The sequence below is a fragment of the Aquarana catesbeiana genome, linkage group LG01, assembly GCF_042186555.1.
Source record: "Aquarana catesbeiana isolate 2022-GZ linkage group LG01, ASM4218655v1, whole genome shotgun sequence".
Classification (NCBI taxonomy): Eukaryota; Metazoa; Chordata; class Amphibia; order Anura; family Ranidae; genus Aquarana; species Aquarana catesbeiana.
Window position 1 is genome coordinate 877,308,606 of NC_133324.1, and position 19,667 is coordinate 877,328,272.

At 46.2% G+C, this 19,667-nt stretch overlaps 1 protein-coding gene across 1 annotated transcript in view; it reads right to left on the reverse strand.

Moving 5' to 3' along the window:
* The window catches only part of EVC2 (EvC ciliary complex subunit 2), a 321,014-nt gene that overhangs the window by 206,594 nt on the left and 94,753 nt on the right, over positions 1 to 19,667 (reverse strand). The window contains exon 7 of the mRNA XM_073610268.1: positions 16,507 to 16,569. Within this exon, the coding sequence (XP_073466369.1) occupies positions 16,507 to 16,569 (63 nt within the window). The remainder of the gene's footprint in view (positions 1 to 16,506; positions 16,570 to 19,667) is intronic.

The window sequence follows — 19,667 nt, forward strand, 5'->3', positions numbered from 1 at the left end:
TCTTGGTAGCCTCTCTGACCAGTTTCCTCCTGGCTCTTACATCCAGTTTGGAGGGACATCCTGATCCAGGGAGGGTCTGTTTTGTACCAAATAACTTCCACTTCTTACAAAATGGCTTTACTGTGCTTCTAGGCATTGATAAAGCCTTTGAAATGTTTTTGTATCCATCTCCTGATTGGGGCCTATCCACAACTTTATCCCAGATATCTTTTGACAGCTCCTTGCCATAGTTGATTGTAGCTAAGCTAATCAAAATGGCCACAGCTGGTCACAGTTGAAAGTCAAATGGCTTTGTGTGCCATTGAGAAGGTTATTAGCTACACCCGACTGAGTTTACAAATCATTTTTAGGAGGGGGTGATCCTTTTTCCAACTCAGTGATTCTGTAATTGTTTCTTAATTTTTTTCTGACATGTTGGTGTTATACCTTTCACTTGGGTGTTGTAAGTTGCAAGAGTAAATACAGCTGGATAGAACAAAAACTGTGTCTGTCTTAATTTCAGGCTGAAAAGCAACAAACGTGATTATTTAAAGGGGGGTGATTCTTTTCTATACCCACTGTGTACACACAGGGCTGTGTTTTGGCCTAGGCCGACAAGGCCTAGGCCTAGGGCGGCACTCTGCGGGGGGCGGCAAAAAAAGCCGCCCCCCCCGCATGAGAGAAAGTCCCCCCACCCGATTCCTGGCTCCCGCGGCCGCCCCCCGCACACATGCAGCCCATGGCGGCCGCCTTGCTGTAGCGGCGCTGTTGTGTATGGGCGTGCTTGGCAGAGGGTGGAGGGGCGTGTGTATGGGCGTGCTTAGCAGAGCTCACGCCCCTCCACCCTCTGACAAGCACGCCCATACACAGCAGTGCCGCCAGCTACAGCAAGGTGGCTGCCGTGGGCTGCATGTGTGCGGGGGCGGGCGCGGGAGCCGGGAATCAGGAAGACGGGTGGGGGGAGTTTCTCTCATGCGGGGGGCGGCGTGTGACTCACGCCCCCATAAGCGGCCGATGACTGGCGGAGGTGGAGCCTTATGCTCCACCTACCCTCCTCCACACTGCTTGACCCTTCTCCTCGGCACTGGGGCAGGGTCTGGCAGTGACGTCAGGAAGAGATAAACAGAGAGAGAGGCACAAGGGAACCCAGGTAAAGTTATTGAATAAATTATAAGAGTTTTATGGGAACAGTGTTGGCATTTGATGGCACAGTGGCTACAATTGATGGGGCACAGTGACAGCGTTTGATGGGGCACAATGGCTGCGTTTAAAGGCACAGTGGCTGCAAATGATGGGCACAGTGACAGCGTTTGATGGGGCACAATGGCTGCATTTAAAGGCACAGTGGCTGCAAATGATGGGCACAGTGACAGCATTTGATGGGGCACAATGGCTGCGTTTAAAGGCACAGTGGCTGCAATTGATGGGGCACAGTGACAGCGTTTGATGGGGCACAATGGCTGCGTTTAAAGGCACAGTGGCTGCAATTGATGGGGCACAGTGACAGCGTTTGATGGGGCACAATGGCTGCGTTTAAAGGCACAGTGGCTGCAATTGATGGGGCACAGTGACAGCGTTTGATGGGGCATAATGGCTGCGTTTAAAGGCACAGTGGCTGCAATTGTTGGGGCACAGTGACAGCGTTTGATGGGGCACAATGGCTGCGTTTAAAGGCACAGTGGCTGCAAATGATGGGCACAGTGACAGCGTTTGATGGGGCACAATGGCTGCATTTGATGGCACAGTGGCTGCGTTTGGTTGGCACAGTGGCTGCGTTTGGTGGGCACAGTGGCTGCGTTTGGTGGGCACAGTGGCTGCGTTTAAAGGCACAGTGGCTGCAATTGTTGGGGCACAGTGACAGCGTTTGATGGGGCACAATGGCTGCATTTAAAGGCACAGTGGCTGCAAATGATGGGCACAGTGACAGCGTTTGGTGGGCACAGTGGCTGCGTTTGGTGGGCACAGTGGCTGCGTTTGATGGCACAGTGGCTGCGTTTGATGGCACAGTGGCTGCGTTTGATGGCACAGTGGCTGCAATTGATGGGCACAGTGTCTGCGTTTGGTGGGGCACAGTGTCTGCGTTTGGTGGGCACAGTGGCTGCAATTGATGGGCACAGTGGCTGCGTTTGGTGGGCACAGTGGCTGCATTTGATGGTACAGTGGCTGCGTTTGATGGCACAGTGGCTGCGTTTGATGGCACAGTGGCTGCGTTTGGTGGGCACAGTGTCTGCGTTTGGTGGGCACAGTGTCTGCGTTTGGTGGGCACAGTGTCTGCGTTTGGTGGGCACAGTGGTTGCGTTTGGTGGGCACAGTGGCTGCGTTTGGCGGGAATAGTGGCTGCGTTTGATGGAACGGTGGCTGCATTTGATGGGGCACAGTGAGGCTGCAATTGATGTCTTTTTTTCTGAATTTCTTAGTTTGTTTGCACCCCCCCAAAAATTTTGAGCACCAGCCTCCACTGGCATGTGCAAAGTGCTCCATGCATGCTAAAATCAATGCAAACCCTTTAAACAGTCCACAATTAGTTGCAGTCTCCAGGGAGTGGGGAAGGGTACCTGTCAAAAACAGGTACCTGTTCCCCCCTCCACCCTGAAAGGTGCCAAATGAGCCTAAAGAGGAAGGGGTGTGGTTTACAGATGATAGGGTGGGTCTTAAACAGGAAGGGGTGTGGCCTTGGCAGCAAGGGGTGGGTCGTATTTAAATTAAGGGGGTGCATGAGTTTAGTCAGGCCTAGGGCAGCACAAAAACCTAAATACACCACTGTGTACACACATACATATATACAGTGCCTTGAAATAGTATTCATCCCCCTTGAACTTTTTTCACATTTTTTAATGTTAGAGTCTTTTTCAGACTCTAATGCCCCGTACACACTGTCGGATTTTCAGATGGAAAATGTCCGATCGGAGCGTGTTGTCGGAGATTCCGACCGTGTGTGGGCTCTATCGGACATTTTCCATTGGATTTTCCGACACACAAAGTTTGAGAGCAGGAGATAAAATTTTCCGACAACAAAATCCGATCGCGTCAATTCCGACCGTGTGTGGCCTGTTCCGACGCACAAAGTGCCACGCATGCTCAGAAGAAATTCCGACACGGAACAACTCGTTCTGGTAAACTTAGCGTTCGCAATGGATACAGCACTTTCGTCACGCTGCAATGTCAAAAATGATTTAATACAGCGCACTTTCTTCTTCTTTATAATGTGAGAAGAATTAAGTAGTTTTGCTGCTCATATTCACACACACTTCTCACAAACTTTTTTTTTGTTTTTTTATTGGGATTCCCTGAATATATTGTTATTTGTCACATCTGACATAATGTTTTTTTTTTAATTTTTTTTTTTTTTGGTATTTTAAGCCATTTTTGTTTTAGATTTTATGTTTGTATTTTTTCCAAGACTGATCTTTGTTCAATGTTATTTTTATTTTTACTCCAGACTATTTTTGTGTGTGTTTTGTGTGTCAAGTTACCACAACACCATTGATATCTTTTATTATTTAATCTCAAGGAGATTGTTTGGTGTTGGTGTCCCTTGTTCATTTCACATTGTATATTTGAAATGTACCTGAATCCTCACAAACCAACTGTCCTTTTTGAAGAAAAACACATAGGAGAGCATAATTCAAAACAAAAATCCTTTATCAAGGGCTCAGAACCAAACAAAGAGGAAGGCAACACTGGATCAACAGGAGAAATTAGCGAAGCCTGGGACCCCCACGGCAGACATCAATTCTTGAACATCAAAATTGGTGGCCTGAGGAGTCCATATGTAAGGGAGGGCAGTCTGGTCCAGAATTCGCAGAGATCCGGAAAGCAGCAGATGACATCTGTGTCCCCAGGCTGTGGTACCACAAGAGGCTGCATCTTTTGGCTGACCAGACTGAACCCAGGGTCCTCACTTTCTGGTCTTCCTTCCACGCTTCCTTCCGGGCTGTGGCTGTGCTGTCGGAGATGTGGCAGGAGGAGGAGTAGGACCTGGAGTAGAAGGAGGAGGAGGAGGAGGACCTGCAGGAGGAGGAGGAGGACCATCTGTGAGTTCGCAAAGGTGTGTCTGAGCTGTAATTTGGCCCCTCATACCTTTGTTAAGAGCCTCCAATATGAGCGACTCACACATGAGTTGTTGTCCCTCCTCCATCCTCTGCATTTTTGAGGCAATGATGGCAGCAATGTCCTCCTCCACGGTGTGTGGTGCTTCCAGGGCCTCTGTAGCCCTCCAAAAGAGTCCTCTGGTAGCCTCCTCTAGGGCACTCCTCCTCCTGCCACTTTCTCTTTCCAGGTGTTGGGGAGGGACCCGGCCCGGTCACCTCCTGGCTGAGACTTCCCTGTGTATGAAAAAGGGACATGGTTTTATTTTTTGCTTCATCAATCACAATCCTAAATTAGTACTCCCAACTAACATCTAGTTAACATCATTGATTGGACAAGCAGAAATATTTCGAGGAATGCTATACCTGGCTCAAGCTGGGCTCCTCCACATGTTGCCTGGAAGGCCCAGGTTGGGCGTCAGAAGCCTCAGCCGGGGGGGAAGGAAGCGTGGAAGGAAGACTGGAGAGGGATGACCTGGGTTCAGTCTGGCCTGCCAGAAAATGCAGCCTGTCGTAGTACAACATCCTGGGGACATAGATGTCATCTGCTGCTCCGGATCTCTGTGAATCCAGGACTTTCTGGCGCTCCCTTACATATGTGCTCCTCAGGCCACCAATTAAGATCTTCAAAAATGTGATGTCTGCCGTGGGGATCACCTGCTTCACAATTTTACACAATTGCTCCAGCGCTGCCTTCCTCTTTGCTTGGTTCTTGTAATGTGGGTGGTTAATCTCCCACAGACATGGCAGCTCCCTTAACATATCAATGAATAGTGACATGAAGTCATTGTCTTTCAATAGCATATCCATGTTCACTGCAAGACACAACACAAGACAAAGCCTAATGTCAGACAAAATTCTCCTAATCTTGTTACAATATAGGCCTCAATATAGAAGCAGTATAGGCACAAGATTGTCTCTTACCTTTGTTTTTACGATCGGCGCGTCCAATGCTCCTTCCTCTGCTCACAGATCGTATGTAATACGCACGTGTGTTACGCTTTATATACACTGCGCATGCGTGTAACTCCGCCCGCCCCTGACGTTCTTTCTATTCTATTCCCCGCCCCTTTTTGTTCGGCGCAGTGGGGGAAGAGCACATGGCGGAGTCACAGCAGGTGCGTGCTAATTACAGGAACGAGGAGGAGGAGGAAGAAAGCCCGGATCCGGACACGTCCCGATCCAGAAGGAGACGATTTAAGGCCACAAATATGTCCTTTGGGGAGATGTTGGAGATGGTCGACATCCTGAAGAAGGCCGACTATGACGGAAAGTATGAGCCTTACCCCAACCCCAATATCAGAAAGGCCAAGATCATGGCAAAAGTGGTCAAAAGTCTTCACAGGAATTTCGGGGTACGACGATCGAAAGATCAGCTCAGGAAGCGGTGGTCGGACCTGAAATTAAGAGAGCCCGAGCAGTACAGAAAGATCCGGAGAGTGCTGCAAAAAAGTAAGTAGTTGTGCTGTGTTCCTATTCTTTTTGTCTTACGTTCATGCTGCTCCATATGCTTTTCTTAATTGTTGTACAGTTTAAAATGTCAATTTTAATGTTCATGGGCCCATTATTCGTTCGTATCAAACATTTTTTTGGACCCCTCTAAAACACCATTGTTTAGGCCATATGCATTTTCAGACATTTTTTAGGGCCTACTTGGATGCAAAATATTTGGTGGTGTAGATGAGTTTGTTATTAGAATGAAATGCAAACTACATTGTGTGTAAGGAGAGGACACTGAGCAGCTGTTTTCACATCTAGACACTAGAGCACTAGTGTGGGACACAAGAACACCATTTTTATTAGGAGGGGCACACAGGTGCTCCAGTGTATACTATAGGGGGGGTTTCCATCTGTGAAGCTTGTACTAAACAGGTAAAGTATTGCAGGTTGACAAAGGCCAATAAAAAAGCGACATCTTGGAACTCTGCTAAAATAGACAATTGTACCCCACTTCCAAGCAATGTTTCCTATTTCTAGTTCTGCCATCAAATATCTGTGTGCTAATTATAGCATTTTTGTTTTACATAGGGGAGAAAAGACTCGAAGAACACCCCTCATCCGAGGAGACCACAGACCCCCCCACCTATGGAAGAAGGTGAAATACCCCCAACCCAAGCAGAGCAGGAGGAGGAAGAAGATGTGATGGAGATTGGCACCACAACAGGTGAGTGTCTGCGACCACAGGCTCAGGTAAGAGATGGATGGTGGCAGATTTTTGATACCTGTTTTTGTTTGGTTTCTCTCTTTTTAGGTGATCGTGATGTTAGGGATCGAGATCCTTTCACATCTGAAAGTGCCCAGATCCTGATCGGGGAGATAATGGGGTGTAATGTAGAATTGCAAAACATCCAGAAAAAAATAAATGATGTTATTCAAAAAAATAATAACATAATTGATGTTTTGGGGCAAATTTAAAACCCCACAAAATCACTTTATTTAGTGTGGTCCAATGTTTTAAATATTTTAGCAATGTTTTGAAAAGCCGAATTTGGAGGACGCACACAGTGTGCCAACATGTGCTATCTGCCATTATGGGAGATCAATGGACGCGTTTTGGGGGTGCAACCCCTTCCTCAATTATGAGGAAGGGCTTGCTCCCCCAAAACATGTCCCCTGACCCCCCGTGATGGCAGCTAGCACATGTTGACATTCGTAAATTGGTGTGCATCTTCCAAATTTGGCTTTTCCTGGGTTGATTTGACCCCATCTGAACGCAATATCAAACACAGTTCCTAAATACTCATGTCTGATATTGCCTTCAAGTTTTACCATATGTGAACTTTGTAAGTTCAAGTTTTTTGTCTTTCTTGTTGGTTTTACACAGGCCTGTTTTATCTTAAATGGACATTTATATTTTTGATAATGCCACCCCAAAAATTGTTATACAACAAACATGTTGCTTTGTTTTAAAAACCTTTGGTAGATGCACATGTGATTGTGCAGGTATAAAAAAGTTTGTTAATCAAGAATGTGTGGATTATTGTCTCAACACTACAACACTTTTGGGGTGATGTAATTGCTGTTTTCAGCGAAAATTGGGGTTATTTCCTAAGGGCAAATCCTCTTTGCACTACAAGAGCATTTTCATTGCAGTTTCAAGAGCACTTGTAGTATAAAAAGTGTATACGCCTTTAGTAAATAACAGACAACAGTGCTTTGTATAAGGTTACACAATCACGCCATTTTCAGGACTCCCCACATTTCTGTCAGGGTCAGCTAAAACAAACACAAGCAGTAAATGTCCACAAAGATTTTCATTTTTTTGCTTTTTTATTGGAAAAAGGCTTCACAAATTTGAAGGCATATTGATAGCCCCCCTACCCACAAAGAACTCCAGGTATCGTAACCGGACATCACGGGCACTCAGGGAGGGCAAGCCAGGACGGCCGCTTTCAAGCGCCGTCAGTGTTTCAGGTATCACTCCGGCCTCAGGCCCAACTGAGCCAGCATAGTTGGCCGAATGTTTCCTTAAAAAGTTATGGAGAATACAGCACGCCAGTATAATATGGTTCAGTTTATACTCCGCCATATGGATAGGTGTCAGAAATAGGCGGAACCGGCTGGCCAGGATTCCAAATGTGTTCTCCACCACTCTTCGGGCTCTGGCCAGCCGGTAATTAAAAACCCTCTGTTCCGGGGTGAGGGTCCTCATCGGGAATGGCTGCATCAGGTGGTCCCCCAGCGCAAACGCTTCATCAGCAACGAACACGAATGGGAGTCCTTCCACATTGTCCTCTGGAGCCGGCAAGTCCAAGCTGCCATTCTGGAGACGCCTGTAGAACTCCGTCTGGGCGATGACTCCACCATCGGACATCCGGCCATTCTTCCCCACGCCCACATACAAGAAGTCGTAATTAGCCGACACCACCGCCAACATCACAATACTATTGAACCCCTTATAGTTGAAATAGTACGACCCCGAGTTGGGTGGTGAGACGATGTGGACGTGTTTCCCATCAATTGCCCCTCCGCAGTTAGGAAAGTCCCACCGCTGGGCAAAGTGGGAGGCCACAGTCTGCCATTCCTGTGGCGTGGAAGGAAACTGTTGAGGAAAAAAAAAACAAATTACTATTTTTGCTCAGAAACATGGCAAGCAGATTAGGCACAAACATTATGGGGCAACCTCCAGATAGCATTAATTAAGGGGAATTTAACAACGCCAAAGTATAAGGTACACCTATCATTCCCCCCCCCCCCCCCCATGGGCCATTTCTAACATTATGGGGTGTGTGGAAATCTTGGACAGGTAACCCTCTTCACTTCATTGAGAGATGAATGCCTAAATACAGGGTATTACTTGGAACAGCCCCTCCTTAGTTACACTATTGGCAGCCCACTGGACAGGTAAGAAGTGTCATAATACAAAGATATACAGTGGCTTGCGAAAGTATTCGGCCCCCTTGAACTTTTCAACCTTTGCCACATTTCAGGCTTCAAACATAAAGATATAAAATTTTTATTTTTTGTGAAGAATCACCAACAAGTGGGACACAATTGTGAAGTGGAACGAAATCTTTTGGATTTTTGAAACTTTTTTAACTAATAAAAAAATGAAAAGTGGGGCGTGCAAAATTATTCGGCCCCCTTGCGTTAATACTTTGTAGAGCCACCTTTTGCTGCGATTACAGCTGCAAGTCGCTTGGGGTATGTCTCTATCAGTTTTGCACATCGAGAGACTGAAATTCTTGCCCATTCTTCCTTACAAAACAGCTCGAGCTCAGTGAGGTTGGATGGAGAGCGTTTGTGAACAGCGGTTTTCAGCTCTTTCCACAGATTCTCGATTGGATTCAGGTCTGGACTTTGACTTGGCCATTCTAACACCTGGATACGTTTATTTGTGAACCATTCCTTTGTAGATTTTGCTGTATGTTTGGGATCATTGTCTTGTTGGAAGATAAATCTCCGTCCCAGTTTCAGGTCTTTTGCAGACTCCAACAGGTTTTCATCCAGAATGGTCCTGTATTTGGCTGCATCCATCTTCCCCTCAATTTTAACCATCTTCCCTGTCCCTGCTGAAGAAAAGCAGGCCCAAACCATGATGCTGCCACCACCATGTTTGACAGTGGGGATGGTGTGTTGAGTGTGATGAGCTGTGTTGCTTTTACGCCAAACATATCGTTTTGCATTGTGGCCAAAAAGTTCGATTTTGGTTTCATCGGACCAGAGCACCTTCTTCCACATGTTTGGTGTGTCTCCCAGGTGGATTGTGGCAAACTTTAGACAAGACTTTTTATGGATATCTTTGAGAAATGGCTTTCTTCTTGTCACTTCTCCTTGTCTGAGCTGAAAGTTTAGAGGGACAGCCAGGTCTTGGTAGATTTGCAGTGGTCTGATACTCCTTCCATTTCAAAATGATCGCTTGCACAGTGCTCCTTGGGATGTTTAAAGCTTGGGAAATCTTTTTGTATCCAAATCCGGATTTAAACTTCTCCACAGCACTATTACGGACCTGCCTGGTGTGTTCCTTGGTCTTCATGATGCTCTCTGCGCTTTCAACAGAACCCTGAGACTATCACAGAGCAGGTGCATTTATACAGAGACTTGATTACACACAGGTGGATTCTATTTATCACCATCAGTCATTTAGGACAACATTGGATCATTCAGAGATCCTCGCTGAACTTCTGGAGTGAGTTTGCTGCACTGAAAGTAAAGGGGCCGAATAATTTTGCACGCACCACTTTTCAGTTTTTTAATTGCTAAAAAAGTTTAAAATATCCAATAGATTTCGTTCCACTTCACAATTGTGTCCCACTTGTTGGTGATTCTTCACAAAAAATAAAAATTTTATATCTTTATGTTTGAAGCCTGAAATGTGGCAAAAGGTTGAAAAGTTCAAGGGGGCCGAATACTTTCGCAAGCCAATGTAAATACACATTGTACACATTTGAGGACATTTGGACATTCTGCTATTACCTATCAAGATAATAATAGGATACAAAAACTTTAAACAGTACCATTTGAAAGTATACAGGCAGGCCCTTGCACTACATGCTTTGGGTAATTCATGCATACATCAGAGCACAAAACAGATGGGTATAGTGTGTATGGGTTTGGCAAAGTCAGCAGATAGATGATTGAGTATAGATAGAGAATTGGGATCAGCTGACTTAGCAGTTGGGGGGAGGGAGGGTTACTAAAAATGATTTGGGGACACCACAAAAAATAAGCCTCTGCCACTCTGCCAGAATTTAAAGCTAAAATCACATTTCTAAACATTTTAGGGGGTGTTTGGGGTAAGCATTACTATGGAGCTGATAAAATACATTGTTAAGTGACTACATGAGGTGAATATAGGGCCAGGAGAGAATATGCTGGGGAGGTTATTGAAGGCCAATCTGTATGAAGGACCTAAAAAAATAATTACATAAAAATCCTGCATGCATGAGAACAAAGGGGACATTCACAGCATATTCCAATCATGGTCATTAGGGAATGAGGAAAGAAATACAATATATTATCAAACATTAAATACAAAAAAATGTGATATTAAAGGATACAAATCTTACCTTCATATACTCCTTATGCAGGACCTGTATGATGGCAGAACAGGTCTCTGGGATAATGATACCCAGAGCCTGGGGGGAGATGCCTGTCGAGAACTTCAAGTCCTGCAGACTTCTCCCTGTCGCCAAATACCGCAGGGTAGCGACGAGCCTCTGCTCCGGAGTGATGGCTTGCCTCATGCAGGTATCCTGCCTACTAATATAAGGGGTCAGCGAAGCCAACAGACGGTGAAATACGGGGTCCGTCATCCTGAGAAAGTTCCTGAAATCATCAGGATTATTCTCACAGATCTCACGGAGCAAAGGCATATGAGAGAACTGGTCACGCTGAAGCAACCAATTCTTGGTCCATGAACTCCTCCCCACCCTGTTCATGGACTGGACTTGTGTCAAGGTCAGGACCCCAACACCAAGCCCCCGCACAGCACGAACTCTACGAGGAGTACGCATACGCAACATGGCTAGAAAACGGTCAGCTGCTCAGAACGAAGTAACAGAACGCACTGAAGACAAGCAAGGCCTGTGAAGAGCGACCTGAAAAACAGTAACGAACGAACAAGAATACAATGACTAATTAAAGTCACGCGGAACTTGCTTGCACGCATTGAAGAGCAGATACAAACCCACAAGCACAAACTGAACGGCAGAAAACGATCTGAAAGCCACGAGTCTGAAAAAGCGCGAATCGTCTCTCACCAAACTTTTACTAACACGAGATTAGCAAAAGGAGCCCAAAGGGTGCCGCGCTTGGTTCTGAACTGGCCTTTTCTAGTCTCGTCGTACGTGGTAGACGTCACCGCGTTCTTGGCGATCGGAAATTCCGACAAGTTTGTGCGACCTTGTGTACGCAAAACAAGTTTGAGCCAACATCCGTCTGAAAAAATCCTAGGATTTTGTTGTCGGAATGTCCGAACAAAGTCCGACCGTGTGTACGGGGCATAACAGGTTTTCTTCTAAGATTGCCCTGTATTTGGTTCCATCCATCTTCTCATCAACTCTGACCAGCTTCCCTGTCCCTGCTGAAGAAACGCATCCCCACAACATGATGCTGCCACCGCCATGTTTCAAGGTGGTGTGTTCAGGGTGATGTGCAGTGTTAGTTTTCCGTCACACATAGCGTTGCTTTTAGGCCAAAAAGTTACATTTTGGTCTCATCTGACCAGAGCTTCTTCTACCACATGTTTGCTGTGTCCCCCACATGGCTTCTCGCAAACTGCAAACAGGACTTCTTATGGCTTTCTTTGAACAATAGCTTTCTTCTTGACACTCTTCCATAAAGGTCAGATTTGTGGAGTGCACAACTAATAGTTGTCCTGTGGACAGATTCTACCACCTGAGCTGTGGATCTCTGCAGATCCTCCAGAGTTACCATGGGCTCTTGGCTGCTTCTCTAATTAATGCTCTCCTTGCCCAGCCTGTCAGTTTAGGTGGACGGCCGTGTCTTGGTAGGTTTGCAGTTGTGCCATACTCTTCCCATTTTCGGATAATGGATTGAACAATGCTCCATGAAATGTTCAAAGCTTGGGATACTTTTTTTAAACCTAATACTGCTTTAAACTTTTCCACAACTTTATCCCTGACCTGTCTGGTGTGTTCCTTGGCCTTTATGATGCCGTTTGTTCACTAAGGTTCTCTAACAAACCTTGGAGGGCTTCACAGAACAGCTGTATTTATAAATTACACACAGATGTAAAAGCAGATTTTAGTTAGGGGTTTCGGAGTAGAGGGGGCTGAATACAAATGCACGCCACACTTTTCTCACTTTGTGTTGGTCTATCACATAAAATGCCAATAAAATACATTTACGTTTTTGGTTGTAACATGACAAATGTTGAAAACTTCAAGGGGTATGAATACTTTTTCAAGGCTCTGTGTGTGTATATATATATATATATATATATATATATATATACACACACACACACACACACACAGTATATATACACACACATACACAGTATGTATACACACACATACACAGTATGTATAATATATAATTTTAGGGCCCCAAACTCAAAAAATGGCCCAATCGGTACAAAGCTAAATGAATGAAAACCTCAAGATAACACCCCCACTATAACTGCTGACCCCAAGTCAACCACAGAATAAAGTTAAAGATACAAAGTCCTGATAATAGGGATGGGCGAAAGGTTCGGGATGAACTTTGGTTGTTCGCCCGTTAGGCGAACAACCAACATTATGCGGTGTTCGTGGCAAATTCGAAAGCCGCAGAACACCGTTAAAGTCTATGGGACACTAAGATGAAAAAACAAAAATTCTCATTTTAAAGGCTTCTATGCATGTCATTGTCATAAAAAGTGTTTGGGGACCTGGGTCCTGCCCCAGGGGACATGTATCAATGCAAAAAAAGTTTTAAAAACAGACATTTTCTCGGGAGCAGTGATTTTAATAATGCTTAAAGTGAAACAATAAAAATGAAATATTCCTTTAAATATCGTGATTGGGGGGTGTCTATAGTATGCCTGTAAAGTGGCACAGTTTTCCCGTGTTTAGAACAATACCACAGCAAAATTACATTTCTAAAGGAAAAAAGTCACTTAAAACTGATCGTGGCTGTAATGAATTGTCAGGTCTCGGCAATATAGGTAAAACGGCATGCCCCCCCCCCCCCCCCCAGGCCATTACCAGGCCCTTACCAGGCCCTTTGGGTCCGGTATGAATATTAAGGGAAACCCCGAACCAAAAATTAAAAAAAAAAAAAAAAAAGCGTAGGGCCCCCCCAGATTTTAAGGGGAACCCTGCGCCAAAATTTAAAAAAAAAATGGCACAGGATTTTTCCCCCCAAAATCCATACCAGACCCTTATCCGAGCACACAACCTGGCAGGCTGCAGGAAAAGGAGGGGGGATGAAATAGCACCTCCCCCTCCTGAACAGTACCAGGCCACGTTCCCTCAACATGGGGAGGGTGCTTTGGAGTAGCCCCCAAAGCACCTTGTCCGCATGTTGATGGGGACAAGGGCCTCATCCCCACAACCCTTGCCCGGTGGTTGTGGGGGTATGCGGGCGGGGGGCTTATCGGAATCTGGAAGCCTCCTTTAACAAGGGGACCCCCAGATCCCGGCCTCCCCCCCATGTGAATTGGTAATGGGTACATTGTGTAAAAAATTGTAAAAAAGACAGGAGACACTTAGTCCTTTATTAAAAGATAAAAAAATAAAAAATGTCCCACAATGTCCATTCATCTTATATCATGCCGCCCGACGGGCCCTCAGCCCCCCCCCCATATTCCAGTCCTCAGCCCCCCCACTTTGATGTCCTTAACTCTCCCCATCACTGCAATCGTCAGCATCCCATGCCCCACATTCAGTCCTCAGCTCCCCCACATTCCAGTCCTTAGCTCCCCCCACATTCCAGTCCTCAGCCCCCCCACATTCCAGTCCTTAGCCCCCCCACATTCCAGTCCTCAGCTCTCCCCATCACTACAATTCTCTGCATCCCACCCCCCCACATTTAGTCCTCAGCCCTGATTAACTTCACCCCCCTTGCTGTCCTACCTTACACAGACAGATCAGAGGGGTACACAGCATGTCTAGATGGAGGTGGGATTTGCAAGATAGTGAATGGCTGCTAAGACCACCCTTCACCCTAGCAGCCAATCACCTGCTTGTTAATCGTGGACAGCTCCGCCCTCCACCCAGAACTGTCCCGCCTCCCACTGTCGGCTCTGTGAGGATTTCAGAGCGACTGCAGGGGGAAGAAAAGGCTCCAAAATGGGGGTACCACGGCAGTCCCAATGGGAGAGGGATGTGGTCCGCATTTGGCCCGCGGTCTGCCATTTAGTGATGCCTGGTCTATAGGGATAGCAATTAAAATGAAAGTACAAATGGGGTAAAGCTTTTATCTTTACCCATAAGTCATCCATCTCGAGCTACACTCAGGAAAAAAATTATAAACTGGTATCGAGGTGGTATCGTGTACCAACCAATCTCAGGATCATGTTCCACTCAGTTACCGATATCTGCTGGAGATGTAACTCTGCGAAGGGTACGTACATTCCCATCTGGTGGGAATGCGATGTGCTCCGCCCATTTGGGACACAAATTTTCCAAATCTATACTGAAATATACGATAAACTGCTCACCCCCTCCACTTCTATAGCCCTTCTTTCCATATTGCCCGGTACCATCAAATCCCAAAAGCTTAATCTCCTAAAATTTTTCCTCAGTGTGAGTAGACACTTAATTCCTAGACACTGGAAAACTACCCCCCCCCCCCCATACCTTATTGAATGGGTGGGTGAGATAAATTACATTATGCTTATGGAGGAGGTGCAGGCTAAATCTCTAGAAAAAGTTTTCATTCACCTGGAGTATCTGGAGGCATTACTCTACTTCAGATGAACTGAAGCACAGACTCTCATCAATAAGTACTCCTTGAGAGACTGAAAATCCCCCTAACTCACGCTTGTTTATCCGTAACTGATAAACCCGAAAAAATGAGGTCCGTTGCCTCTCCACCCCTCCTCCCCTCCCCCCTCTTTTCTTTCACTCCTATAACCCACCCTCTCATTATCTGGTTTTCCCCCTTTACTATCACTTCTCCCTCTTCCTAGCTCCCCTATTCCTAGGTATAGATAGCCATTCCATGAAGCTGCAAGTACTCTTGGCCCTCAGTAGGAGAACTACAGATAGTTAAGTGACTTGAAAATACACTGAACCTGGGTTCTGACACTTAATAATGTTTGGTTTAGACACATTTACTCTCTCGATTTCTGGATGCAGCAGACTCCCACAGGGGCGTCCAGACCGTAGGAGATGGTGACCACCCGAATGTCAGCACTATGCTTGAAACAATACTTCACAGACATTCCTCTAAGTCATCTATATGTATGTAATGGAATGCACTATATTCTTGTTTGCATAATTCAAATTTATTTGACCAGAACACCCTCTGTCAGGCGTCTGGTCCTGTTCTTGTTCCTTTCTGCTTAAAAATGCACTAAAACAATAAAAACTTATTGAACCTAAAATGAAAGTACAGTTTGCTTACAAACTCGAATCTTTCCCTAAGAAGTTTTCCTATCCTTTCCTTATCCTTGCTCTGTGCCCCCCACTCCTTCAAAGTGAGAAGGCTGGCTTATCCAAAAGACCACGCAGTGTATTATGGTTTAAATAAAATTCTCCTGGGTGAAGCTGCACATAAATTCAACAGGACCTTGAATCCACAGGATTTTACCCCAGAACTCAGCGAAGCCCAACCCCATCCCTATCCATTGCTTTACAAGTAAACCTTTAAAGTGGTTCTAAAGGCTTTTTACCTTTATGGAATCTATGAATTAAGGTAAAAAACCTTCTTTGTGCAGTGACCCCCCAGCCCCCCCAATACTTATCTCAGCCGCATCACGATCCAGCGATGTGAACGAGAGCCTCAGCTCACCAAGGACTCTCCTTCCTCATTGGCTAAGACAGCAGTCAATCACAGCCAGCGAGCCAATGCGAAGAGAGCCTGCTTGGGTGCCCCCATTGTAAGCAGCTTGCTTTGGGGGCACTTGGCAGAAGGGAGAGGCCAGGAGTGCAGGCGGGGGGACCCAAGAAGAAGGAGGATCCGCGCTGCTCTGTGCAAAACTGCTGCACAGAGCAGGTAAGTATAACATGTTTGTTTTTTTTTTTTTGTTTAATTGCCTAAATATCACTTTAAAGGCTGGGCCTACTGATAAGGGATGAGTCACGGTTCTGTGTATAAAGTTTACATATTCTCCCAAAACAACAGGTCTTTTTTAACATGTAGGAGGGCAAAAATGCAAAAGGTGTCAAGAGTGTTTGAACAAAAGCCCAAGTCTCTTTCAGGAAAATAAAGGGGCAAATCAGAATTTTACTAGTGTCATCCACCATCATACACCACCATCCCCATTAGGACCATAAGAGACAAGGAACTGGAAATTATGGAGAACCTGAGAAACTGCAAAACTTACATTTGAGGTTTCCTCTGATGTGATTGTAAAGGGAGCCACAATACTGAAGCTTGTTCCAGGCACCTGTGGTGAGAGAAAGACAGGTGTAAACATACGGTTTTAGCTGTAATGCCCCGTACACACGGTCCGACGGAAAATGTGTGATAGGACCTTGTTGTCGGAAATTCCGACCGTGTGTAGGCTCAATCACACATTTTCCATCGGATTTTCTGACACACAAAGTTTGAGAGCAGGATATAAAATTTTCCGACAACAAAATCCGTTGTCGGAATTTCCGATCGTGTGTACACAAATCCGACGGACAAAGTGCCACGCATGCTCAGAATAAATAAAGAGATGAAAGCTATTGGCTACTGCCCCGTTTATAGTCCCGACGTACGTGTTTTATGTCACCGTGTTCAGAACGACTGGATTTTCCGACAACTTTGTGTGACCGTGTGTATGCAAGACAAGTTTGAGCCAACATCCGTCGGAAAAAATCCTAGGATTTTGTTGTCGGAATGTCCGAACAAAGTCCGACCGTGTGTACGGGGCATAAGACAAACAGACAAATGACAGCAGGATTGCCAGCCTGCTGCAACTTTTTTTACTGACAAAACATGGAAAATTTACTAACAGAGCAGGTTTTTTACTGCCATACAGTATCTCACAAAAGTAAGTACACCCCTCACATTTTTGTAAATATTTTATTCTATCTTTTCATGTGACAACACTAAAGAAATGCTACAATGTAAAGTAGTGAGTGTACAGCTTGTATAACAGTGTAAATTTGCTGTCCCCTCAAAATAACTCAATACACAGCCATTAATGTCTAACCTGCTGGCAACAAAAGTGAGTACACCCCTAAGTGAAAATGTCCAAATTGGCCCAATTAGCCATTTTCCCTCTCCGATGTCATGTGACTCGTTAGTGTTACAAGGTCTCAGGTGTGTTAAATTTGGTGTTATCGCTCTCACTCTCTCATACTGGCACCTCATGGGAAAGAACTCTCTGAGGATCTGAAAAAAAGAATTGTTGCTCTACATAAAGATGGCCTAGGCTATAAGAAGATTGCCAAGACCCTGAAACTGAGCTGCAGCCATGGGCATCTGCAGAAATTTATTTGGGGGGGGGGGGGGGCATCATTTTAAGGTCACCCATGCTCCGCCCCTTTTCGACAATGTCATAAAAGCTAGAGGCAAGCTATATGGGCACAATAACATATTTATGCTATTGTGCCCATATAGCTGCTGCTATGCCCATATAGCTGCTGTTGTGCATCTATATGGGCACAACAGCATCTACATGGGCACAACAGCATAAAGACGCTATAGTGTCCATATAACTCCTATTGCGTCCATATAACTCCATATAACTCCAGTCCTATTGTAGCCATACAATGCCAGTACTGTCTGTCTCCTATTGGACTCTGTCCATGTCTCCTGTAGCTGCTACAGTGTGGCACAGTCAAGCATTCACTTGTTTCAGGTTTTTCTCTTTTACCCCCCCCAGAGTGCATGTTGGGGACTGTAGCCTGCTCCCTGTGGAGAACAATTGGGCCACCAGTCTCCGGGGCTACATTTCCCATGATGCCCCTCTAGTTTCTTCTGATTCGCCCTCCACTGGCGAGGAAAGAAGAATGGGCAGGAAGCTTTCTCTTCTCCCGTGCTGCTGACATGAGAAAGGGGGCAGGGGACGAGCAGGGGAAACATTCTGACAATAACCCGCAGCTCTCCCCTATCACAGCACTGCTGCTGAGATCGTTTCACATATGGCGGGGGGGGGGGCTCAACAGCACCTGCTACATCTGACAAGTGTCACCCGGGTGCCCCCCCCCCGCACCCCCATAGTGACACGGCCGCCACTGGGACCGCACACCTTGCCGATTCTGGGGGGGAGGGGACTCGCGCCCTCTTGCCCCACTGTGCGGATGCCCATAGCTGCAGCACGGTGGCCAAGACCATACAGCAGTCAAGCATGGTGGTGGGTGTGTGATGGTCTGGGGCTGCATGAGTGCTGCCGGCACCGGAGACTACAGTTCACTGAGGGAACCATGAATGCCAATATGTACTGTGACATACAGAAGCAGAGTATGATCCCCTCCCTTTGGAGACTGGGCCGCAGGGCAGTATTCCAACATGATAATACCTCCAAACACACCTCCAAGATGACCACTGCCTTGCTAAAGAAGCTGAGGGTAAAGGTGTTGGACTGGCCAAGCATGTCTCCAGACCTAAACCCTGTTGAGAATCTGTGGGGCATCCTCAAAGGGAAGATGGAGGAGTGCAAGGTCTCTAACATCCACCAGCTCCGTGATGTCATCATGGAGGAGTGAAAGAGAACTCCAGTGGCAACCTGTGAAGCTCTGGTGAACTCTATGCCCAAGAGGATTAAGGCAGTGCTGGAAAATAATGGTGGCCACACAAAATATTGACACTTTGGGCCCAATTTGGACATTTTCACTTAGGGATGTACTCACATTTGTTGCCAGCGGTTTAGACATTAATGGCTGTGTGTTGAGTTATTTTGAGGGGACAGCAAATTTACACTGTTAGAGCCCTTGCACACTGGGGCGGGGGGCGGCGTCGGCGGTAAAACGCCGCTATTATTAGCGGCGTTTTACCGTCGGTATGCGGCCGCTAGAGGGGCGGTTTTACCCCCCGCTAGCGGCCGAGAAAGGGTTAAATACCACCGCAAAGCGCCTCTGCAGAGGCGCTTTGCCGGCAGTATAGCCGCGCCGTCCCATTGATTTCAATGGGCAGGAGCGGTAAAGGAGCGGTATACACACCGCTCCTTCACCGCTCCGAAGATGCTGCTAGCAGGACTTTTTTTACCGTCCTGCCAGCGCATCGCTCCAGTGTGCAAGCCCTCGGGGCTTGCACACTGGAATGAAAGTAGCGGCACTTTCAGGGCGGTTTGCAGGCGCTATTATTAGCGCAATAGCGCCTGCAAACCGCCCCAGTGTGCAAGGGCTCTTATACAAGCTGTACACTCACTACTTTACATTGTAGCAAAGTGTCATTTCTTCAGTGTTGTCAAATGAAAAGGTATAATAAAATATTTACAAAAATGTGAGGGGTGTACTCACTTTTGTGAGATACTGTATATGCAGCAGCATATCTCATGTACTTCGATCGGTGCTGTCCCCTTTATCTCTGCAAGCACAATATGGAAACAATCTT